This window comes from Dermacentor albipictus, chromosome 4 (assembly GCF_038994185.2).
Source record: "Dermacentor albipictus isolate Rhodes 1998 colony chromosome 4, USDA_Dalb.pri_finalv2, whole genome shotgun sequence".
NCBI lineage: Eukaryota > Metazoa > Arthropoda > Arachnida > Ixodida > Ixodidae > Dermacentor > Dermacentor albipictus.
In genome coordinates, this window is record NC_091824.1 from 39,304,920 (window position 1) to 39,326,313 (window position 21,394).

A 21,394-nucleotide genomic window follows, 5' to 3' on the forward strand; every position below is an offset into this window, starting at 1 on the left:
AACGTGCACCTAAATCTAAGCACACGGGTGTTTTCGCATTTCGCCCCCATCGAAATGCGGCCGCCGTGGCCGGGATTCGATCCCGCGACCTCGTGCTCAGCAGCCCAACACCATAGCCACCATAGATAAATACGGCAACGTCCGCCCGTATAAAACAGCGAGAGAAATCAAGGTGATTTGTTCGAAGTAACGAGTGATAATGTGAATTGCTTTTTCGTACAGAGCACGCAAGAAACAAAGCCTGGGCTAGTTCTTTTATGTTAAGGACAGTGCCTAGTAAAATTCGCAATTAGAAAAAAGAAATGCTCTGGTTGATAATGGTTCAGGATGCAAACGCGGGTTTACTCGTCTCCTTTCCACAATGTAAGGATGGAACATCTGAAAAGAAGAGAAAGAAACATTGAGATATACTGACATTTATTTGCTCTGTCTCTAAGCAGCAACTTCATTTCCTCCAAGCACTCATCCATTCAAAGTTTGGGCTGCTAGACTACAGAAAACGTACCGATACGTTTGTGAATAGGTGTTCTGTTTCCCGTAATAAGTCAGGCTAGAATACAGTTTTACCTAAAAGGTCGCAGTAGTTTCAAAAAAAGAAAGATTAGCTGGCTCTCCAGTAATCCTGAGTTGATGTAAGCATCAAATGGTTACAATATATATGAAGTATTTTGCTGCCTGTGGTGCCGCCGCCTTCAACCACTTTTCATCTTCCAACTGTGCAGCGTGCTCAGCGTCTGTCACTACTTTTTCATGTCGCGTCGAAGGGGTCGGCTGCAAACATGCGGCCTCAGGTGGGTGCCCGCAGAGCGCCGGACGCTACCGGCTTGGTCACGCAGCGTGGCGCCATCTCTCGAGGCGCCGCAGCACCCGCGCCGTGGAACTCGCGGACCACTGGCGTTAAAGAGAGCGCAGACAACCCTGTCTCAGCGCCAAAAGATGACAATCAAGTGTATGGTGCCCTATACCTGCATTTTGAATGCCGCTATGGCAAATGACAGATAAACATTCAGCGTACTGGAAGTTACAGCTTGAGTATTATTTTGAACAAGCATTACGAAGAAATCGGAATCAGCATTTTTCATAACTCGTTTGGGAAGCAAATAGCATGTGCAATGCGGCCGTATACAGAGGTTCGGGGGCCAGAGAACCACATATTCTCAAGTTTTGACTGGTTCCCCGGAAGCTCTCGCTTTGTTCTCCCAACGATGCCGGGATGTTCTCGTTTCGCTCTCGTTTTGAGTGCCCGTATAATGGCTATGGCTTTCGGCTCAATGTCTCTTGAAGGTTGCCGACAACAGGAGCTAAAAGAATTTCATGCTTAAAAGAAAAAAAATGAAACTGGCTGCTACAAAGCCTCGACGCGGTTTGCAGCGATGCAGAGGCCTGTCAATATGCAAGAGCAAGAAAATACCTGCTGAAACCAAACTTCGCACTATCAAAACTGCAGCTGCGAGTTCTATGTGTCTTTTTACTGCAGTAATATGGACTCGGAAACTGGGTAGTTCAGTTTCATGAACGTTTGCAATCTTTGTAAGTTTTAGAAGGAAAACAAATTCGAAGCCTTAAATAATTGATGAACGTCTGAGAGGCAATGTACCTTGACTCCTTCTAAATGCAACAAACTATTAAAATTGTTCCGTCGAATGCTGTATTTCTTTTGCATGTCAACTTAGCTGGCGACTAGCTGACGCTACTTTTTCAAAGGAACCTTTTTTAGTCCTCGTTGGAGATTTCTGTTAGGTAATGAACGTTTGAATACGCCTTCTTGAAGTGCAAAGGTGTTTAAAATTTATTCTCTCAATAAATTATATGGTGATTTTACAAGCGAAAACAAATTAGAACATTACAGTAGAGGAAAGGCGGTTACCACTACAGGCTCGAGGACGGAAAATGGCGCCATCAACCAGAAGCGCCCCGTTGCCGTAGTATGGGAAATAAGGCAAAATAAGACGTTGTGATCCGCATTATTTGGCTGGCGGCACCCAATCGAAACAACGTACGCTTGCCCTCTGTGGCGTTTCTGTAATGGACTTATTTTAGGTTATTTTCCCGACAAATCAAAATTTATACGTTGGTTTCCAAAAGTATTCACTAATAATGCATTTAAAATATTCACTTAATGAATCTGGAAAATCGAAACCGAGAACTGTCGAACTCAATATTGCTAAGCAGGAAACCTGACTCTAGATATTTTGAGTACTCGCGCCCAATGCGTGTTAATGTATGCATTCGCGCCGCAGTAATATTTGAAGACTGCTAATAAAGAAATATTTTAAAGAAAATCTTAGCAGAAGAACCAATACACTTTATACCACGTTTCGAGGATTCATACGATGGAAGCGGCCCTAGTCCTGGAATTTCTGCTAGGCAGACATGGATAAACTTCAGCTCAATTTCTCGATTCCAGCCTGTAGTGTAATGTGGTAAATAAAAGGTAAATTAACGAATATTTTTAGTTGTCTAAATCTACATTTCTATTTTTATCTCAAGTTCGTAATGCCCCCTTCGTCAGATAATCCACCTAGACAGGCTGAGTTAAGCTTTCACAGGCGGTTCTCAATATATATATATATATATATATATATATATATATATATATATATATATATATATATATATATATATATATATATATATATATATATATATATATATATATATATATATATATATATCGAACCAGCAACGCAACCCTAGTACAGCGTCGGCGCGCGCACAGCCAGGCACTGGCTTTGGTTGAACTGGTGCAGCATGCATGAAATTACGTCGGCTATAACGGCAAACAGCAGTCGCATAGGAGCGTAAACAAGCATTTTACAATTTAGTGTTATTTATAGCAGAGCCGTGTGATGTGAAATTTCGTATTCCACATGGTAACTTTGTCTGTAGAATGTCCTTATTGCGTAAGCATTATGTGGCGAATACCCCGGCAAAATGTGTTTGTCAGGCGAAAAGTGTAATGTCTTTTATTTGCAAAAAAAATGCGTAATTTCCAAACGGAAGACATTTAACCGTTACAGTAGTGTACGTGTAGATGACTGGTAGATTTAGAACCGATAATTAACAATTGCAAAAAAAGGATACAATTTGACAGACAGAATACCCATATGATAACATTTATCCATACCCATAGAGATACACAGGACCCCATAGAAAGTGCATGGGCAAGCTTATATATAGTAGGCGTGGGCCAGTTGAAATTTGGGGACGGGCCAAGGCCAACTTCGAATTTGGGGCCGGGCGACTGTACCAGCTAATGTCTGCCGTTCTAAAAAGATATTGAAGAAACCATTATCCCATCGGATAAATCATACTGAACTAAAAAACGTTTCCAGTAGATGTATCACCGGCATAAAACAACGTCAATTTTCTTGAAAAGAATGGCCCGACAAGCCGTAAGATGTCGGCAGACAGGAAAGGACAGCTTATCCACACGTTTATTCAGTTAGTATTTCCTTGTATGTTGCGTAAAATGAGTCTTTCGCATCGGCTACGCCTAGAAAGGCTGCGTTATGTTTATATACTGAGCTGTGGCTTCTCTGAACGGAAAGGCTACTGTTCCTGCTTGCTCAGCTGTTTAAGATGCAGCGCAAAAACTATAGTTCCTTCATAAAAGAACTTTTTTATGTGTGGATATTGAACATCGATTCCCCTTACGTGATTTCAATACAATTGTTTTCGGAGCAAATTTTATGACAGCGAGAAAACTTTGATTTCTGGTAAATTACGCGGTTGGCTATCACAAAGAAAGGCATGTCGTATGAAGCTGGTTGTCGTATGAAGCTCGTATAAAGCACATGAAACGGAAAACGAGGCATGATGAAAAAGTCGGATGTTGGCAACTTCCTTTTTTACGGTGGATTGCAAGAACTATAAAGAACACAGATTTTATTACCTTGCTCAAAAAAGCTCCAAGAAAGGTGATCCGTTTCCTTGCATTACATATTGGTCAGGCTACCTACCACGAGAGAAAGAGAAAAATAAAGGTTTTTCAGATATAACGCAGATGTTAGTGCAAATGCCACGGTAAAATTCAGTCAAGTTAATTATTAAAAGCTGCACAACTGAAAGCGATGTGCACAGTTGTCTTTTTTTTTCATTCTACACAACGTAAAACGTTATGCAATTTTAACTTTTATACATTGGACGATTCACAAGCTATGCTCGGAAGCAAACACCCAGTCCAGCATATGGACGGCGTTGCCGTACATATTTAGGCATCTTTAACGCGGCAGATCAACGCTTCTATGTTGCAGGCCACAGAAAGGACCACGCTTCATTTTTTTATATCTGTGCGGTAAGTGAAACTGCAGTCCATTTTTACCGCGACTTTGACGGCCGCACAATTTTATTCAAGTGGATATGCCTTAAGTCTCTCCCGCTAAAATTCGCAAACTGCAAAATGTGCCATAAGGTTATTGGTTAAAAACTTAATTGTTTATTTTTTTTTAATTAGAACATTATGCATTCAATTTTTTTGCTCTAGTATGTAATATCCGCCTCTGCAAGTAGACCAGCTCATAGACTAGAATTGTGCTATCTGCCACAGTCAATTCTTAAATATTGTTGCTAGACTTCGCTACAACATCTCATATATATAAATGTAGAAAAAAGAGTATGACGTACGTTGAATAAGCATAGTATATTGCACTTACGTTTCGGCTGGTGGACCAGCCTTTGTAAAAGACTTTGACAAAGGCTGGTCCAGCAGCCGAAACGTCAGTACAATATACTGTGCTTATTCAGCATATTTATACGTCGTACTCTTTTTTCTTCATTTTGCTACCGGGGCTAGCGTGATTTCCTCAAGCCATATAGAAGAAAACAAAGGCACCAAGGACAACATAGAGGAAATAACTTGTACTTACTAATTTAATTGAACACATGATAGGTTATTGGAAATGAAAGTGGATGAAAGAACTGGCCTCAGGTGCAATACGAACCCACGTCTTCGCATTAGGCGTGTGATGTTCTTACCAAACGAGCTACCGTGGCACTGTTTTGCCATCTACTTTCTGAGGTATTTATTTTTTACTACTGGAACTAACCCTGGGAGTGTTCGCCAGCGCCACCACTCATAAACCTAGGCGACGGATGTAGAACGTCCTTTCTATCGCAGGCGTCATGGATACGCGATCTGTTTAGGCGACGGCAACTGGTCAACAAACCCACACATGCTACCTGAAGACATCAATGATGCCAGATTCGAGATCCGTTTTATGTAATGAACTAAAAGAAAGGGAACCGAGGGGCCCGATTTTTATTCATCATATCATCAGAAGCGAGCAGACAAAGACACCAAGGACAGCTTAGGGGAAATTCTGTGCGGGCCCTATTTTGGCAGCCATCTGCGATGAGGACTGAGCCTATAGGCGTCTAGGCGCACCGACGGCCGATAGCGTCGTGTGCGCTACGTTCTCGCCGCTTTGTTCGCGTTGAAACGAGAGGCAGCACGAGGGTCAATTCGCTCGCTCCTGCTGCCGTGCTTCCTCACCCGAGCGTTTTGTCGTTGAGTTTCCGCCGTCATCGAGTTTCCGCGATTATCGAGTTAGATGTGTCCATGTTTGATCTTGCGCGCGTGATATCATGTTTTTCAATTTAGTTATTAAGCGAACGTATGCAAGATAATACGGACGATAAAGCTACTACCCTTACTTCGTATAGCTGTCTACTAATTTGCTATCGCAATCGCCGTTTCCGTTTTCGGGCGAAATGGCGACTCTGGTTGAAAGGTTACCAACTATCCTGGTTTCACACACTCTCTATGTAGGGTCATTGACCCTACAGTGACATGGACGCGGTGTTTCCGGCCTCAGCGATGGCGAGTGCGCATGCCTGCAAGAGTCTGGAATTCGCGACACGACGCTCATGGTGTCTTACTGTCATTGTGCGTAGCCACACCCACACTCCTGCGATGGCCCGCACAAAGTTAAGCAATGGGGTCGAGCAACGTGGGGGAGCCAGCAATCGATTGTGTCCGCACTCCAGCTACACCTCTGATTGCCCGAGCAGGGAAGAACAACCGATCATACTACGAATATCGTCTTTTACAAATATTTTATTTTGCAAGGAAAGAATGGAGAGATTTTCTTACATCACTAGCGACCTTGCAGCACCATGACATACCTGTGCATTTCAGAAATCCTGAGCCTTGGCTTGTACCGTGCTTTCGCACCGAGTATAAGTTACAATCTATTAAACACAATTTGCCGAAAATTCTAAATAATCATGTTGACGCGAATAAATTCTCTCGGAAAGAGTTTAAGATGTATTTCGTTAACCTATAACATATATATTCATGTATAACCATGCATATAAATCACCAAGTTTTTCTTTTTTGCCTTTTTGTTTTACTTGTACAAAAATGTCTTGTTGTTTCTTACATATCCTTTCATAAGCATGTAACTGAGTTTTCAATTTTATGTTTAGTTTATGTTTAGTAAGCTTCTGCTTAAGTTTTTTGTGCCAAAAAGGTTACTGTTATCGCGCTGCCATGTATAACGCCTCCTGGGTCCAGTCAAGCTGCTGACGGCAGCTTTTAGCCCGGGAGGACGTTTCTAGTCTGTACTAAAAGAAGAATAAAACTTGAACTTCAACTTGAGTCGAGCAGCATATGGAGAAGCCGAACCTTGACGTCGAGGCCCATCAAAAGGCCGCGCTTATCTTTGATGACCTCTGTCAAATATCCCCGTCACATCATGATGAAACTCCCCTTGGACCGCCTTGGTGATCGACCATACTACGCAAGGGACTCTGTTTAAATCCGCGAAGGTCTGTTAGAGCAGGATGACTGGATACTCTGAGTTGCCCTTACCGTGGAAATAACATGTGAACTTAATTTTTTTGGGTTAGTTGGTTCTTACTTTAGGAATGATGTGTGGCGCAAGGATAAAATTACCGGAAGGAAAAGGAGGAGACGGAAAAAGCGCCCAATTTCCTTTTTTCTGTTTTCATGATACCCGCTTTGATCGTCGTATACTGGATCCAGCGGTGAAACACATCTGAGTCTGTCGTGGTCGCAGTACATCATTGCCCTTGAGAATTCACTGCAATTGCCGTATATTGGAGTTTCATTATTCTTAATGCGGCTGCCGAGAGAATTAAGTAATTTAAACTCAAGTTAATATTTTTTTATAACAAGGAGGGAGCATGCTTATATATGCTTCTATTCCGAGCAGCTCGCGATTTTCACAGAAGTGGACAGTTGTCAACGCTAAGCGTAATGAACCAGTGACTTTGATTCCCACAGCAGAACTCCCTAGAGCGCAGATCTTGGGCGCCCGTTGCTGAGGCGAGCGTCGGCATAGGCGTAACCGAGCGAACATGCACTGCGAAAGATGAAAGCGCACGCGGAGCGGAGAGGGGGATGGCAAGACGCGAGGAGAAAAGTGGAGGAGAAGGGTATGGCGAAAGGGTGAGAACAAAAGTGTAGTGCGGCGACAATGGCTACGAGATGGCGCCAGAGTAGCGCGCATCGTCTGAAAAGGTCTGTCGGCGGCGGCGGCTGCTGTGAATCACGCCCACGCGTCACCCACGCGCTGACTCTCACGATATCGAGATTAGCGAGGCAGTCGCGCCACACTTCACTCCGTTTGCAACGTGCCGCACGAGACAGCCAATATATCGCGATATGAAAACACGTATAGCGTTGCGCTCAAATTTCGCATTAGGGAGTATCGTAATCGTGGGTGAATTATTTTCTTGGCGAATGTTCTGCTTGGCACATAAACGGTGCGCCACGCAAATTAGGCCAGCGCCTTTTGATGTACCACGCGGGTGTGATAATTCTTGTCTGAGTCGCTGTTGGCTGGCACAAATCTAATTATTTTTGTGGCCCGCATATGTGCATAACTGTATTTAATTATTTGTATACATACTCAAGATAATTTCGGTAGCATGTAGACCTTAAAAATTATAGGCATGCTCTAACATTGAACTGAACGGCATTGGAGACGCATTTTTACAGTGAATTTTTTTAGTATATTAGAAAGAACAATGTTTAAAAATTGTTACATATAGGCGATTACTGCAACTATTCAATATTGCATAAATTAAAGATGCAACAGCTGTTTTACGACGCAAAAATACCAGCAGGCCGTTTTGGTGACATGCTTTGTGTGCAAGGCTCAATGTGCTTAAGACGTTTTCTTCCTAAAATCTTCGAGATCCGCAACTGTATATACGCTTGCGAGGAAACCACGGAACTAACATCCCGCAACTCACATTGTGCTATTACGATAACAGGCTTTATGCGTCATTTCGTAGCTCGATAGATAGACAATAATAATTGGTGGTCTGATGTCTGTGACATTCTGTTGTTGAGCGACAGGCCACCGTGTCGGTTTTCCCGGCCGCGCCGACCACCTTGCGATTACACAGCGTTTCAGCAATTCGAGACGGGCACCTCGAGAAGGATATCGGCAATTTAGGCCGAATTCACACGACGAGATGGTTACATACAACCGCATACAACCGTGACATGGCGGAGCTGCAACGAATTGCGCAGCTACAGCAGATCGTATGCTAACAAAATATTTGTTGTTGGGCTAGTTGGTTCATGCTTTTAAGAACTAAATAATGGTAAGCGCAATTCAAAGACGGGACAGAATATAGATACACAAGCGTCTTGTCCTGTTCTCATGTGTCTATCTGGAATTATGTCCCGTCTTGGAATTGCGCTTACCATTATTCAGTTCTTAAGATCATTGCGTCGTCTTTGTGTGCGGCGTGGTTCGGCGGCGCTGATCAACGTCATGCTCATCCGCTTGCTGAATCAGCAATCGGTCATGTCGTGTGAATACTGCTTAGGAGCATATTGCTCTTGCGACGAGGGTCTGGAGCAGCCGCAGACAGACAGATTCAGATTGTCGCCGCTTTTGCTGGAGGACGAGACGCGCCAAACCAGAAGATTTCCCACGTGGATGTTGGCAGCGGCTCTCGCTGTGGGTACGATTATCAACGAACGCGTGCTGCACGCCTGCCTTGGCACCGGTGAATTTGGTGAAACTGAAGGCTGGTCACCGCAAAAGCGCCAAACGCGTTTCGCATGCCCCCCAGTACGGAAGGAATGAAAATGAAGTACTCCTGTAATTAGCGTAAACCGTGCGTAACCACTAAATGATTGACCAAAATCGAAACGAACCTCCAACATCCGCGTGCCTTATTGAAGAAAATACGTCTAATAAACATCAGTTGCAGCGGCCGCGTCAGTGATTCCCTTATACATTACCGGCATGCCGGTATGGGTACGTTATGCGCCGTATGCAGGAGACACGGATGCCTCATAGACGATCGCTGGCAATAACGTTGCCGCGCGGGAGGCGTGCATGGTTGGCGTTCATTTCTTCAGTATACACTCGCCCGTCGTCGTCGTCGAGCCGAACTCACCGGCGACGCAGGCGCTGAGGATGCTCGCCGAGCAGCCAGCCCACAGCGTGCGGAAGGCGATGCTCGAGGCCTCGGCCAGTCTTGTGGGGCACAGGGCAGCCAGGCTGCCCAGCATTACGCCCACCGAGCAGAGGTTGCCGAAGCCCGACAGCGCGTACGTAGCCAGCATCACCGAGCGGGCCTGCGCGAGACCAGCGTCAGTCGAGTTCGAGTGGCTTCGGCATCGCGTCAGTTATTCTTCGTTCGTCTCAAAAAGCCGGCACATTGCAGGCGAAGCTGTGGGATGAGCTGAACATATATAAGGTACACCACGGTTCCGCGTGGGGTATAGAAAAAAACGGTTTCGTTCGGGAGAAACAAGCGGCACGGTGCATATAAATGTGTTACACTAGGTGACGTACACAACGTACGTCGCCACAACGTACACAGCATACATGTCAGATTCCAATCGGAAGCAAAGGTGGCTTGCTAAGAAATGGACGCTACTTTGCCTGACATACTTTGGCGGATGAACGAAGCTCGGTGTTTGCCAGAAGCCTACTGGGCGTCGTGATTGCAATGGCCGAGTCCACGAAACAAGGCCGTCTTTTCCTTTTTTTTTTAAGGAATTCCAAACGAGAGCGCTTTCGGCTAGCGGTAGTGAAATTCTAAAACTAGTTTACATGCATTGCAAGGATGTGCGATCTATTTTAATTCCGCTGATTTGAAAATTTTTTATACATGTTTCTATTTCTATTTATTTCCTTGTGGTCTACATATTCTTCATGATCGAACCAACATGCGACATGCTACCGCGTGAAAACTAAAGCACCGCGAAAGAAGAATCGTTTGCACCATTGGAGAAATCACAACTTGGACAAAAACAATTTTTGCAGAGGAAAGAGAAAAAAGGAAACGCCGCAAGCTGCCTTTTAAGTTCGACGAGCTTCGCTTCTATCTTTCATTTCTTTTGTGTTAAGGTTGGCGACCTTGGCTTGTACCTCTTATTCGTGTACATGTACACGGCCATAGGGAGGCCTTGCAGCAATATTTCCATATGTGTACGGGCCCGGGAAGTGGGTGCGCTATCAGCTAGCAGGATAGGTCGTTTGGAGGTAGTGGCGGGCTTCGCCGAGCCGATGGTTATTGACCACACGTGTGGGATGTTCCGAGCAGGCAAACGAGACAAGTGGGTGCCGACAAACGCTTTACTTGCCGGTGGTCACCGCTGTCACCCCCACAGTGTCGGGGAAGCTGGACAAAGGACAAAAGGGAGCGCGCCGGCGGTGCACTTTGTGAAGCCAATGGACAAATGGGAGTCGCGTGTCCCAGGCGTTCTTCGTCACACAGAGGAGACAAGCGCCCGTCTTCAGGCGATTACACGGCGCGTTTTCCAGTGTGCAGCTTGCTCGAGTGCATGGGCCGGGTAACGAGCGGATTCATAAATGGAAGGGAAATGCTTTTCTGGCTTTTGGTGTTTGTTCCTGTTTCTTTTTGCTGGTTTGTTTGTGTGCGCTTTGAAGTGAGGCCACAATGTAGTGAGTGATCAGAGGAAAACAGGAAAGAGCGAAAGGAACCAATAGAGGTGGCCGAAAGCAACTTTGGGCTGACTTGGGCTAATCATTGGTTCATGACTAGTGTGTGCTTTTAAGACCGCTTGTGATTGGTGGAGTGCGCCGGCCCTACGCTGCCGAGGGCCGGAGAAGTGGAATTCTTGTGTTATTTGAATTGCTTAAAACGGGGAATTCGGATCTTTTTTTGGCGAAAGCGATGGGAGAGCTGGAGTCGATGACTCTGTAAGCTGTTAGTGGAATGTATATACGTAAATAAGCTTGTTCATACGGAGGTGTAGTTGCGAGCCTTGTTTGCAACGTGTGGCCTTATACGAACGGAAATTTGAGTGTACCCGCCGTGGTTGCTCAGTGGCTATGGTGTTAGGCTGCTGAACACAAGGTCGCGGGATCGAATCCCGGCCACGGCGGCCGCATTTCGATGGGGGCGAAATGCGGAAACACCCGTTAAAGAACTCCAGGTGGTTGAAATTTCCGGAATCCACCACTACGGTGTGCCTCATAATTAGAAAAAGGTATTGGCATGTAAAACCTCATAATTTATTTAATCAACTTTTCGAAATTTGGGTGCCAGGAGCCCCGACAAATAAGGGTGCCATCGGGAGCGACGGACAAGCAATGACCTGAACTCGGCGGTGCCAAACTTAGCTCGTCCTCATTTCGTTTTAGTGATAAAGAGGCTCGGAGTGGTCTTTATTCTCTTGTACATTGCTGAGTGAGAAGTACATTCGGCAAATCATGGAAGCTTCACTGCATTGTGTGCCGAGCGAAGCGAAGACTATAATAACGAAGGTGGCCATAGTGTTAAAAAGTTGTTACGAAAGAAAGTATGTGTGTTCAATTGCGAGGTTCGCATCTACAGAACAGTTATTTTGCTACAGAGCTTCGGCAACCTATGTGGAGTGTAAATTCTCGAAAGAAAAGCACCATGGCTTGATTCCATGATTGAGTAGCTCGTATTTAGCACTGTATCAATGTAGAGACAGTTGCACCTAGTGGCTGAACCTACTAGCGGAATTGCTTCATTCACACATTTTTACTCCATTCACCGTTGACCTTGCAATTGCAGCACCTACAGCCTGCATCAGAAGACAATTTCATTCGTTTGTCAACGTAATTTACGTTGCTCCCGGAACTGTTACTCACAATGTGACCTCCAGAAACATCAACACTAAGCCTCACGTGTAGAATACGATAAGGAAACATGGCATCCAAGAATGTTCGCCGCGACCTCATGTGTGTTAGACGATTTCGGATGATACGAAGAAAGCAATTACACATAAAATTAACTGAAGGAATGCAACACTGTAGTCGCACAATGTGAACCGTGGGTAGTAAATCGATTTGCGATTGAGGATTGATTCGTTAATAAGGAGAACTGACTTTTTTTGTCGTCCATTGAAGTTGAGTTGCGACGCGCGCTAACCGCACTACCTTTTTTATTGCTGTTTTGTTTCCGACTGGCCTCTTGAAGCACGCACTTTTCACTACATCAATACGCTCTACATGGGCAATTACACTGCAATCTCACACTTTTAACGCGACAGCGTTAACGAGCTCATGTCGCAGAAAAGCCGGTGTCGTCGGCATCGGCGTTCGCGGCGTTGACCGTGAGCGATAAATCCCGGCAGGCACTTCATGAATAAAAAACAACTTGCAAGATAGGCTGGGCGGGAATCGAACCAGGGTCTCCGGAGTGTGAAACGGACTCTACCACTCAGCCACGACTTCCATGCTTCAAAGCGGTGCAAAAGCGCCTCTAGTGAATGCGGTGTTGCTTTAGAAACGAGCCGTAGAAAGTTATACTGCGGTCTATATATATCGGTAATTATGAACATGTAACTTACAGAAGTTGCAGTTACACGAGTAGGGAAGTACGTTTCCGCTACATTTCTTCAGGGCTTTCTGCACACGCGTAGCCATCTTGCGGCAAACACAGAAGATTCCCTCCTCTCAATGTACGGTGCTGCCCCGACAGGTGGCGCGTCACGCGCGCGTTGGGGTTGTGCGAGGATGGGTGCGAGGCGCGTCGCGTCCCGGACTCCCTCTCCCCTGACGACGTTTCTCCTTGCTTCCACACGGGTTGCAGAATCAAGCGTCCTTCCATTCTTTAGATCACTATCTCTCTATCTCTCTGCCCGTGCCGATCACGACGTTTGGCTGGCGTGCGTTGTTTCCCCGGGGCTCCGAGACACAGAGTTGCTTGGTTCGTTCCGCTTGCTCAGGCGCACGTTTCATTGACACGCCGAACGCTCCGTTGCTCGACGCTCACCGCGTCCGATGCGAGGCGCCTCGTAAGTGATCGCTGCGCCGTAGCCCATTGTCTTACACCCCTTGGCGGGTCGACGGGAACGCTGTCGCATTCCACTCTTGAAGGTGAAGCTTAAGCGTCCTCCAATTTTTATTTGTGTTCGTAATAGAGCGGAAAATGTGTGATAGGAAAAATTAAAGCTAAATAAAGCGAATCATTGTTAAGCGGGGTTGAAGCTGAGGAGACAGCTGAAGCGAGGCAGCGCATGTTATCCTAACCTTAGATCACTTTTGCGTGAAGGGTTGACGATGCTGCTGTTGCTTGCGTTCGTCTTAATATTACAATCACCCACGTCATCCACGAAAAGAAAAAGAAGCCATCCTGGTGACTCAACCAGTTGTGTGAACAATCGGCTCACGATGATACTGGAGGCCATCTATGTGAACAATGTCGCTGCCTTGACAACGTAGGCCAGAAGGTTCGAGGAAGCAATTCGCCTGCGCTTGACAAATTGACAACACATATCGAAACTAGTAAAAATTTCGGAGAGAGGAAAGCATAGTGGTCTGGAACTGACAACCACAATATATCGACGGGTGAGAGAAGAGGTGATACAGCATGGGCGTCATGAAGGCTTTTATGGCAATGTTGCTCAGTGGTTGTGAAAGGATCGCGCTAACTTTCGACATTCTTCGACCTGGCACGCTGATGTAGAAGTGGACACATGTACACTCTGAAAGAACGGGGCGTTGTGTCGTATGGCGTCCACAGTATGAAATGGGTGACGGCCGCAGAGCAGGGACTAAGGGAGAAAACCCGTGGTTGTCTGAGTGACATTGTACGTGAATTGTAAGAAATCGCTGAGTGAGGTGTAATCGGGTGCAATGTACATGGCGGGGATGCCACTTAGGATCCGACTGAAACGCTAAGTCATGACATCGTACTGAGGGTTGTGTGCGATGGTGGTTCGATGAACAGCGCGGCACTGGTCGAGAAGTGCTTCGACAGTCTCATACAAAACCATGATCTTCGAGAGCCTCAGAATACAACTGTTGAAGCCAATTGGCCCCTGGGGCAAGGTCCCAGAGTAGGTCTTTTAAATTCGACACCCAATAGAAGATGTGATGAACCGGGACGACGTCGGAAGGGTGGGCGTACAGCAAAAGGCGAAACTTGTTAGGTGCCCAGATGATGTCAAAGCAGTCTTTCTCAGTTGCACTGTAGTTGACTTTTTTGCTTTGAAAAGTGTACGCTGGCACACGCAACAGCCTATTAAGGATAGCCAGGCTTTCTTCTCGCTATAGGACGGCACCAAAACCGATGCCGCTGGCGTCTATGTGCACCTCCGTAGTAGCTGCATAATCAAAGTTCTAAGATTGAATACGAGGCGAGAATACGTCGATAAGTTGCGTACGCCTGGTCGCAGGCTGAAGGCCATGACGGCATGTCGCCGGAATAGTTGAAAAGCTATGTCGAGGGCGTACAACATAACTTAGAAAAGGGTGGTAGTTTGCGTTAGCTGGTAATCCATAGTCTAGAAGTTTAAAGCGCGAACGAAGATGGAACGACAGGAAGCACAGACAAGCGCTTCCAACAGGTGCTAATTTCTGAATGAAACGTCAACAGTACGAAAATTGAACAGCGAGATTACGAATTTCTTTTCTGTCTGTTTGTCTTGGCAAGTAAGAAACAGCATGTGATGTCGCAAACTCGGGTTATGCTTAAATCGAAATTGGTCGGGGATAGTCAACTGCTGGGTGGCCAAGTGACATTTCCGAAGTTGACCTTCGGCGATGGTTAGACACATGAATACGTGCCTGAGGCGGCTAAGATCCGTCGCAAGAACTGGAGCAAGGATGACGATATCTTCAAAGTAACACAGCCACGTTTCCCAGTTGAATCCACGTGAAACATAGTCCATTCGCTTAACTGCTGAGGGTGCACTAAAGAGCCCAAAACGCATTACATTGAACTCCAAGTTTATCAAGAGTAACAAGCGCAGTATTGGGCCCATAAGCGTCGGTAATAGATCTCTGCCCCTATCCTTAGCGTAAGTCAAATAAAGGGAAGAATTAATCCTGCCGTCAACATTCTCACTAACGACACGGCGCTCCGTGGGAGAAACACGGTATCGCCGTGGCGGCAACAGTGAATGATCGCCAGTGTCCATGTGGTGCCCCAGTTCGTTCAAGAGAGGGCTGAATTGCGACGAAAGAATAACTAAAATTACCCAGGTTGGCGAGAAGCTGAGAATTTCGATGTGCTGTAAAGCCGTCAGTGATGGAAGGGCTAAATATCTCGGCGGGAAATGCGTCGGACGCTGAAAAGGTGCTGATGTCATCAAGGTCGTCGATAGAAGGGTTCCCTGGCCCATCGACGATCTACAGAGATTGAATGACTTCGACACGGCTGAGACATCGGCCCCGCACCTATATGTGAGCGGGGAGAACAGCAACTAGCCTACCAAAATGGTGCTGTAGCCAGCCAGGAGCTCCGGGGCCGCAAAGAGCAGCACTACAGTGTTCCTGTCGAGAAACGTCTGGGAAGGGGCGAAGAACAACGTGGCGTCGAAGAGAGTGCCTCAAGACAGATGTAAAATAACACGTATGGAGGAACGTCAGTCTCTTGCGCTGTGTCCATATATCTATGGAAGGACTAGGGAGAATTGTCAAAAAACAAGTCGCATGAAAGGGAGTGTTGGACGTCTAGACGCGCGCAGTTGGCGACCGCGTTATGCCATGAGAGGAAACTCGGTTCAAGAATGACGTCGTGACAGGAGGATGGCAGTACAATAAACTTAACGAAGTACAAAACGTCCTGAATTGCAATCCGAAGCGTGCAAACTGTCAACGGCTGAACATGCTTAACTGTTCCATGTGCCACAAACTGGCGCCGTCATTATCCGGGATAAACGGACAATTTATTTCATTCGTATGACAAACAGTGGCTCCAGTGAATACAAGTGCAAGATTTGAGGCTCGATCGACAAAACTCGTAGCGACGGAGGAAAGATGACTTGGGCGTTGTGACGGTCACGCAGCTGTTGCCTCAAACTGCGCCTTTCAGTTTTCCGCTTTTGTAGGCATAGGATGGTGGTGCACTGGTGGAGAGATCGGTGATGTGGCGTTGACGAGCGATGACTGAAGAGGGGAGGGCGATCGGAAGGGCTTGTTGATGAAGTTGAAGTGCAGCGGAGCAGCTGCTGATCGGCATAGCAAATCATCGGTAGAGGGGCAGGTGAGACGCGACTATCGAAATGCAGCGGCATCAGTATAGTGGTTGATATGCCCGGGGGGTCACTGGCGAAACAAAATGGTTTGTCATCCAGCGTACGCTAAGCGTTCGCGACAATAGGACCAGCTCACGTGGCGTGTGAAAAAGTCGGTGCTTTTTACATTGGTTGATGGAGTGTGAAAACGGGTTGCATTCGAAGTTTTGCGACGACGTCGGCGGAGGTGAAGTCAGTGTATGCATGATGCGGCTAACATGGCACAGGCGCGGGACAATTGCCTCTTCAATCGATTTGCGAATAGTGGGTGGTAGGTAAGAAGCTGTTCGTGGCCGGGGTTGTGCTTCTGAGCGAAATGCACCAGTGAGGACTGCCGAGCTGCTTCCTCGTATACTGTGTCATAGCTAACGTTAGCCAAGCTGCTCAACCAACAAAATAATTTAGGAAACACAGTGCAAGATGGTTATAAGACGTAAGGTCTTCGGTAGTCAAGCATTGCGACAACTGAACACCGTAGGCCTTAAAATTGCATCTTGTGCCATGTTCCTTTAACCATTATTTCTTCCATTGAGCAACTTGGCTAATGTTAACTGGGACTGCTGCCACGGATGGTCCGAGATGACAGCCAAGTCTACGTATTTCTCATAGTTTGCAATAATATGACTAGTCAAGGCCTGCTGTTTCCGAATCTCGTCGTAGCTCTGACACAGCTTCAGGATCCCTGTGACGCTGCTCGTATTTTTTTATTTTATTTTTCGGATTCTGTAACACGTCAACGTCGACGCATTTCATCAGATTCGGCCATGACAGCTCTAACACACCTGAGAGGTTGAGAACGTTCTCAATATAACGTGTGATTGACTCGTCAGGGTGCTATGCACGCTTGCGTTAACACTGTTCGGTGCGCAACTGCCGCACTGCGGTACGCCGTAACAGTCTTACGAACGCGGCCTTGAATGCGGGCCAGGTTATTATAAAATCATCCTCGTCGTTTTTAAATGAAAGGTTGGCAATCGCCGAGAGAATAAAGATGACATTGTTCAGTTTAATGGCGTCATGCTATCGGTTGTGGACGCTTACTCCCTCGTATGACAAGAGTCAGTCCTCGACATCACAGTGGTCTGTACCATTGAAGAGATACCAGGTCCCGCTCGCGAGGCACCCCGGAGCAGATGACGCATGGCGAGAGAGTCCGGGGCGTGGTTGCGTCCTCGGGCACTGCTGGCCGTAGCGTACACGTGCGGAGTTCAAGGATGGAAGCTTCGCAGTTGACCCCACACCTCCACCAATCTAAAGGAGTTCTATTTACAAAAAATAGACTGCTAGAACTGTCACTTAGTTGCAGCGCGCCGTGTCCTAACTTCAGGGTCATTCATGCAGTTGTTTGTATTCACCTTCATCACAATTACCATAACGAATTTGCGATGAAAAATAACGTTTAAGAAAGAAACTACCGGGCTGTTCTAAGAAAGGTGGTATAGATGTTGAGACTTAAATTCGTGTAATGCTCATCATTCGTATTAGGATGGCGCGCATCTGCTAATGGCGCGCCGATAGGCAAGGCCAATTGTTCATCCAGTATTTCTCGTACGAAATCGTGTAAAACGAAGTACGTACATCCAGCGACTTTGCGAGCAGCGAATGGTAAGCGATGAACTCGTTCGCCACGACCTTGACGCCGATCACCTCACCCACGGCTGCACAGTCCTCCCACGGGACGCCCATGCTCAGCGCCAGAGGAGTGAACGCTCGGCCCAGCATGCTCTGCGGCGTTTCAGTGGAAGACCGCTTGCGCGGATGCAGCGTGGACAAACCTCGCGTTTGTGAAAGAACGTTTCGCGCAAAAATCACTGTCTGGCGTTTTAAATATTTATGCTTGGATAGCGCCGTTATTGCGGGAATTACGCGTGATATATATGCTCGCTTGCGCACGCACTGCCAACCAGACCCGCCGTGGTTGCTCAGTGGCTATGGTGTTGGGCTGCTGAGCACGAGGTCGCGGGATCGAATCCCGGCCACGGCGGCCGCATTTCGATGGGGGCGAAATGCGAAAACACCCGTGTGCTTAGATTTAGGTGCACGTTAAAGAACCCCAGGTGGTCAAAATTTCCGGAGTCCTCCACTACGGCGTGCCTCATAATCAGAAAGTGGTTTTGGCGCGTAAAACCCCAAATATTATAATATATTATTACTGCCAACCAGGAAAGGTGCTGGAAATCTCACCTAAAAAGACAGTGAACAGACTTGTGCCATAGTGTAAAAACACAACAATTTGTGCGCTAGCACACCCAAGAGCGGACTAAACGTTTTCTTTTTTTAACACACACGGCTTCATGTAAGACCTTTGGGCTGCGTGAAGGAAAGATAATAGGAGATAAAGAAGGAAAAAAACAATAGAAATAGCAAGTTTACCTTCTCCTTTTGAATAGCTGAAGGATGCAAGACTACGGAGATGTTTGATGTCCAATTAAATAGGAACAATAATTGCTGCAACATTTGGTTCAAAGTGGATCATAAAATACGGGAATTGACTACAAGTACCTGGTACATTCCAGGTGGGAATGCAAGTTCCTAAGACATTTGCGCGTCCTGGAACTCTATTTGAGCAAATGAAGGACCGGCTAGCTTCCGCTTGAGAAATCGGCTGCAGGCTCTCCGAGGTCTTCCATAACACTTCACTACAGACCAAGCTTTATAGAACTGGCAAGCTGGAATATATATATATCAGGGCTGCATTCCCAATTAGCAACTCGTACTGTGGATAGTTTCTCATGAACAGACACTGCCGAGGAGGGAAGACGGGTGTTAATTCGTGTAGGCGGACCTATAGCGCTGGAAACGTTGGCGGCAATCGCTCCGCCTGAATACGGTCTGACAGACTTCGCAATCCAGTTAACAGCAGCAGGTGTCGAAAACAAGTTGACGCCGAGCCCAATACGTTACGCATTTTCCAAACCACGTCGACCCAACACGGCTAACCATTAACTTTCTAACCCTGTATCACGGAGGAACTTAAGGAGGAGCCCAAGCACCTTCCTAAAAATGCGATGCCTTAGCGGGAACAAAATATTACTTGCATTTGAGTGTGGCGCTGTACCGTTGATGTAGACGTTAACGAAGGAGGCCAGCCAACAGGAAACTTTCTTTTGCTTTGTTGAGTTGGTTTGTTTCAATGTTTGAGACACGTCTTTTGGAGTTACAGGCTTTTTTTGAATTCAGCTATTGAATTCCTTTTGCAGAGAACGCCAGGCTTCGTTGTTCTTTTCACTGCAATCACCCTCTATGCTGTGTTACGTTAAAGGTCAAGGAGGTGAGACAGGTGGTTGGACGTAAATTGATGTTTTGAGTACAATAAACGCAGCAGTGAATTAGTAAACCGGTTTATTATCGGTGTCGCTTGTATTAGCAATAATAATAACGTCTAAGAGGGATATATACGCTGCCTGCATTACACGTATGAAATATCAGTTGAGGGATACGGCGGACAAGCCGGCGTTCAAACCAGAGATGAAATGTTTATTTATTTAGTTTTTTTGGCCTCTAGTTCAAATCGTTACCGAAGGAAGTTACTGCGAGTCAACAGAAACAACTTTATAGCTTGGCGGTAAAAGAGCCTGATAGAAGATGGAAAACATCCTGAGACAATTGCAGGATAACTTTCGTATAGAACAGGGTGCTGGCAATGAAGGCATGAATAGAGTATTTTAATATTAATCGGCCAAACTTTCTTTATCAGTTGCGAACTACGTATCTAAACTTGCACCTTTTGGTCACGGCTACCATGCATAAACTTCGCCTAGTCAGAGCTTGGTCAAAAGTAACATCGCGGTTTAATAGGGCTTCTCAGAAAGCTATTGTTGGAATTCGAGGGAAAGTATCGCACCTCAAAAGTGACGCCCTTGAACATCAGGACATCGGCTGTCCACTCGCACACGCCGTTCAGGAAGTGTATGAACGCCGTGAAGGCGATGATGTTGGCCATGATGCCTCCGACCAGGGCCAGGCACGCCATGGCTCCTTTGGCGCCCGCCTCCAGCGCGCTGCTGTCGGTGCTGGTTAGTGTACAGCAGGCCAAGAGACACCAAGGCGAAGATTATTTTGCATCCTTCGGAGTCACGAGCACAGAGGGTACAATAGACCGAAGTACTGCCGGTGGGACTGATGACGTAGTCTAATTAATGCCCGGCCAAGTGGCTTCCGAAATCTGTCGGCGTTCGCGCCGACCGATTTCGGAGGCCATACCCAGCAGTTTTGGTTTCATGGAGCAATACGCAAGTTACCTAGGAATCTACCATGCCCACTCCTCCGCGCATGGTGTCGGCTCCGTTCTGTCGGCACGCCGAGAATGTCGGGGCCTCGCAATTTGGGCAATGGGCTTATCGACCTTTTTTTTGAAATACTGGTAACGTGTGAAGAACACACTACAGTAACACGCGTTTAATGCCAAGCTCATGCCGCGTTTCGCGATAATGGCATAGCTCAACGTGGGCACCGTTTCCTTTGACTCGGTGGTCATTTTTACTTCCTCAATATTCCACACTGTGGCGCGCACGTTCAGTGCGAACAGCTATGAAGATAACAAACGGCGGGAAGCCCATTACAAATCCACCAGGAAGCGATGAGGTTTGCGGAGCAACAAAACAGTCTGGAAAGCTAGAGGCGATGAGCCGGCTATACACAACACGAAGTTCGAGAAGCCGGGTCCCCAAGGGGCTCAGCGTACACAAAAACTCGAGCTACCGATAGCGGGATTTCATACTCCCTTTGGGTTATTTTCTACGACAGGGTGAAGACGTCCTCAATAACATTTCGTCTTTCCTTTTTCAGGCATCCCATTAGTTAGAGGCATCAAATGCATTGCAGGATAGGCGAGTTGGCGCTCCTGTTAATCATTTATTATGGCCAGATGCAACCCTACCGGCTCCCTTAACGAAATCGACGCCATATTATTTCCGGTAACAGATCAGAATAGTACGA

The 21,394-nt window shown here is 46.5% G+C and overlaps 1 protein-coding gene across 4 annotated transcripts in view; it reads right to left on the bottom strand.

Moving 5' to 3' along the window:
- Positions 1 to 304: 304 nt before the first annotated feature.
- Positions 305 to 21,394, bottom strand: part of LOC135911433 (uncharacterized transporter YutK-like) — a 61,585-nt gene continuing 40,495 nt past the window's right edge. Inside the window, exons 7-11 of one of the 4 annotated variants that reach the window (XM_065443722.2) lie at positions 20,301 to 20,469; positions 18,035 to 18,181; positions 9,388 to 9,568; positions 3,896 to 3,958; positions 305 to 378 (exon numbers count right to left, since the gene is read on the bottom strand). In XM_065443722.2, coding sequence (XP_065299794.1) covers positions 3,939 to 3,958; positions 9,388 to 9,568; positions 18,035 to 18,181; positions 20,301 to 20,469 — 517 coding nt within the window. In that variant the 3' untranslated portion in view covers positions 305 to 378; positions 3,896 to 3,938. Of the gene's footprint in view, positions 379 to 3,895; positions 3,959 to 9,387; positions 9,569 to 18,034; positions 18,182 to 20,300; positions 20,470 to 21,394 lie in introns of those variants that run through there. The other 3 variants (XM_065443721.2, XM_065443720.2, XM_070538051.1) reach the window with 3 other exon arrangements.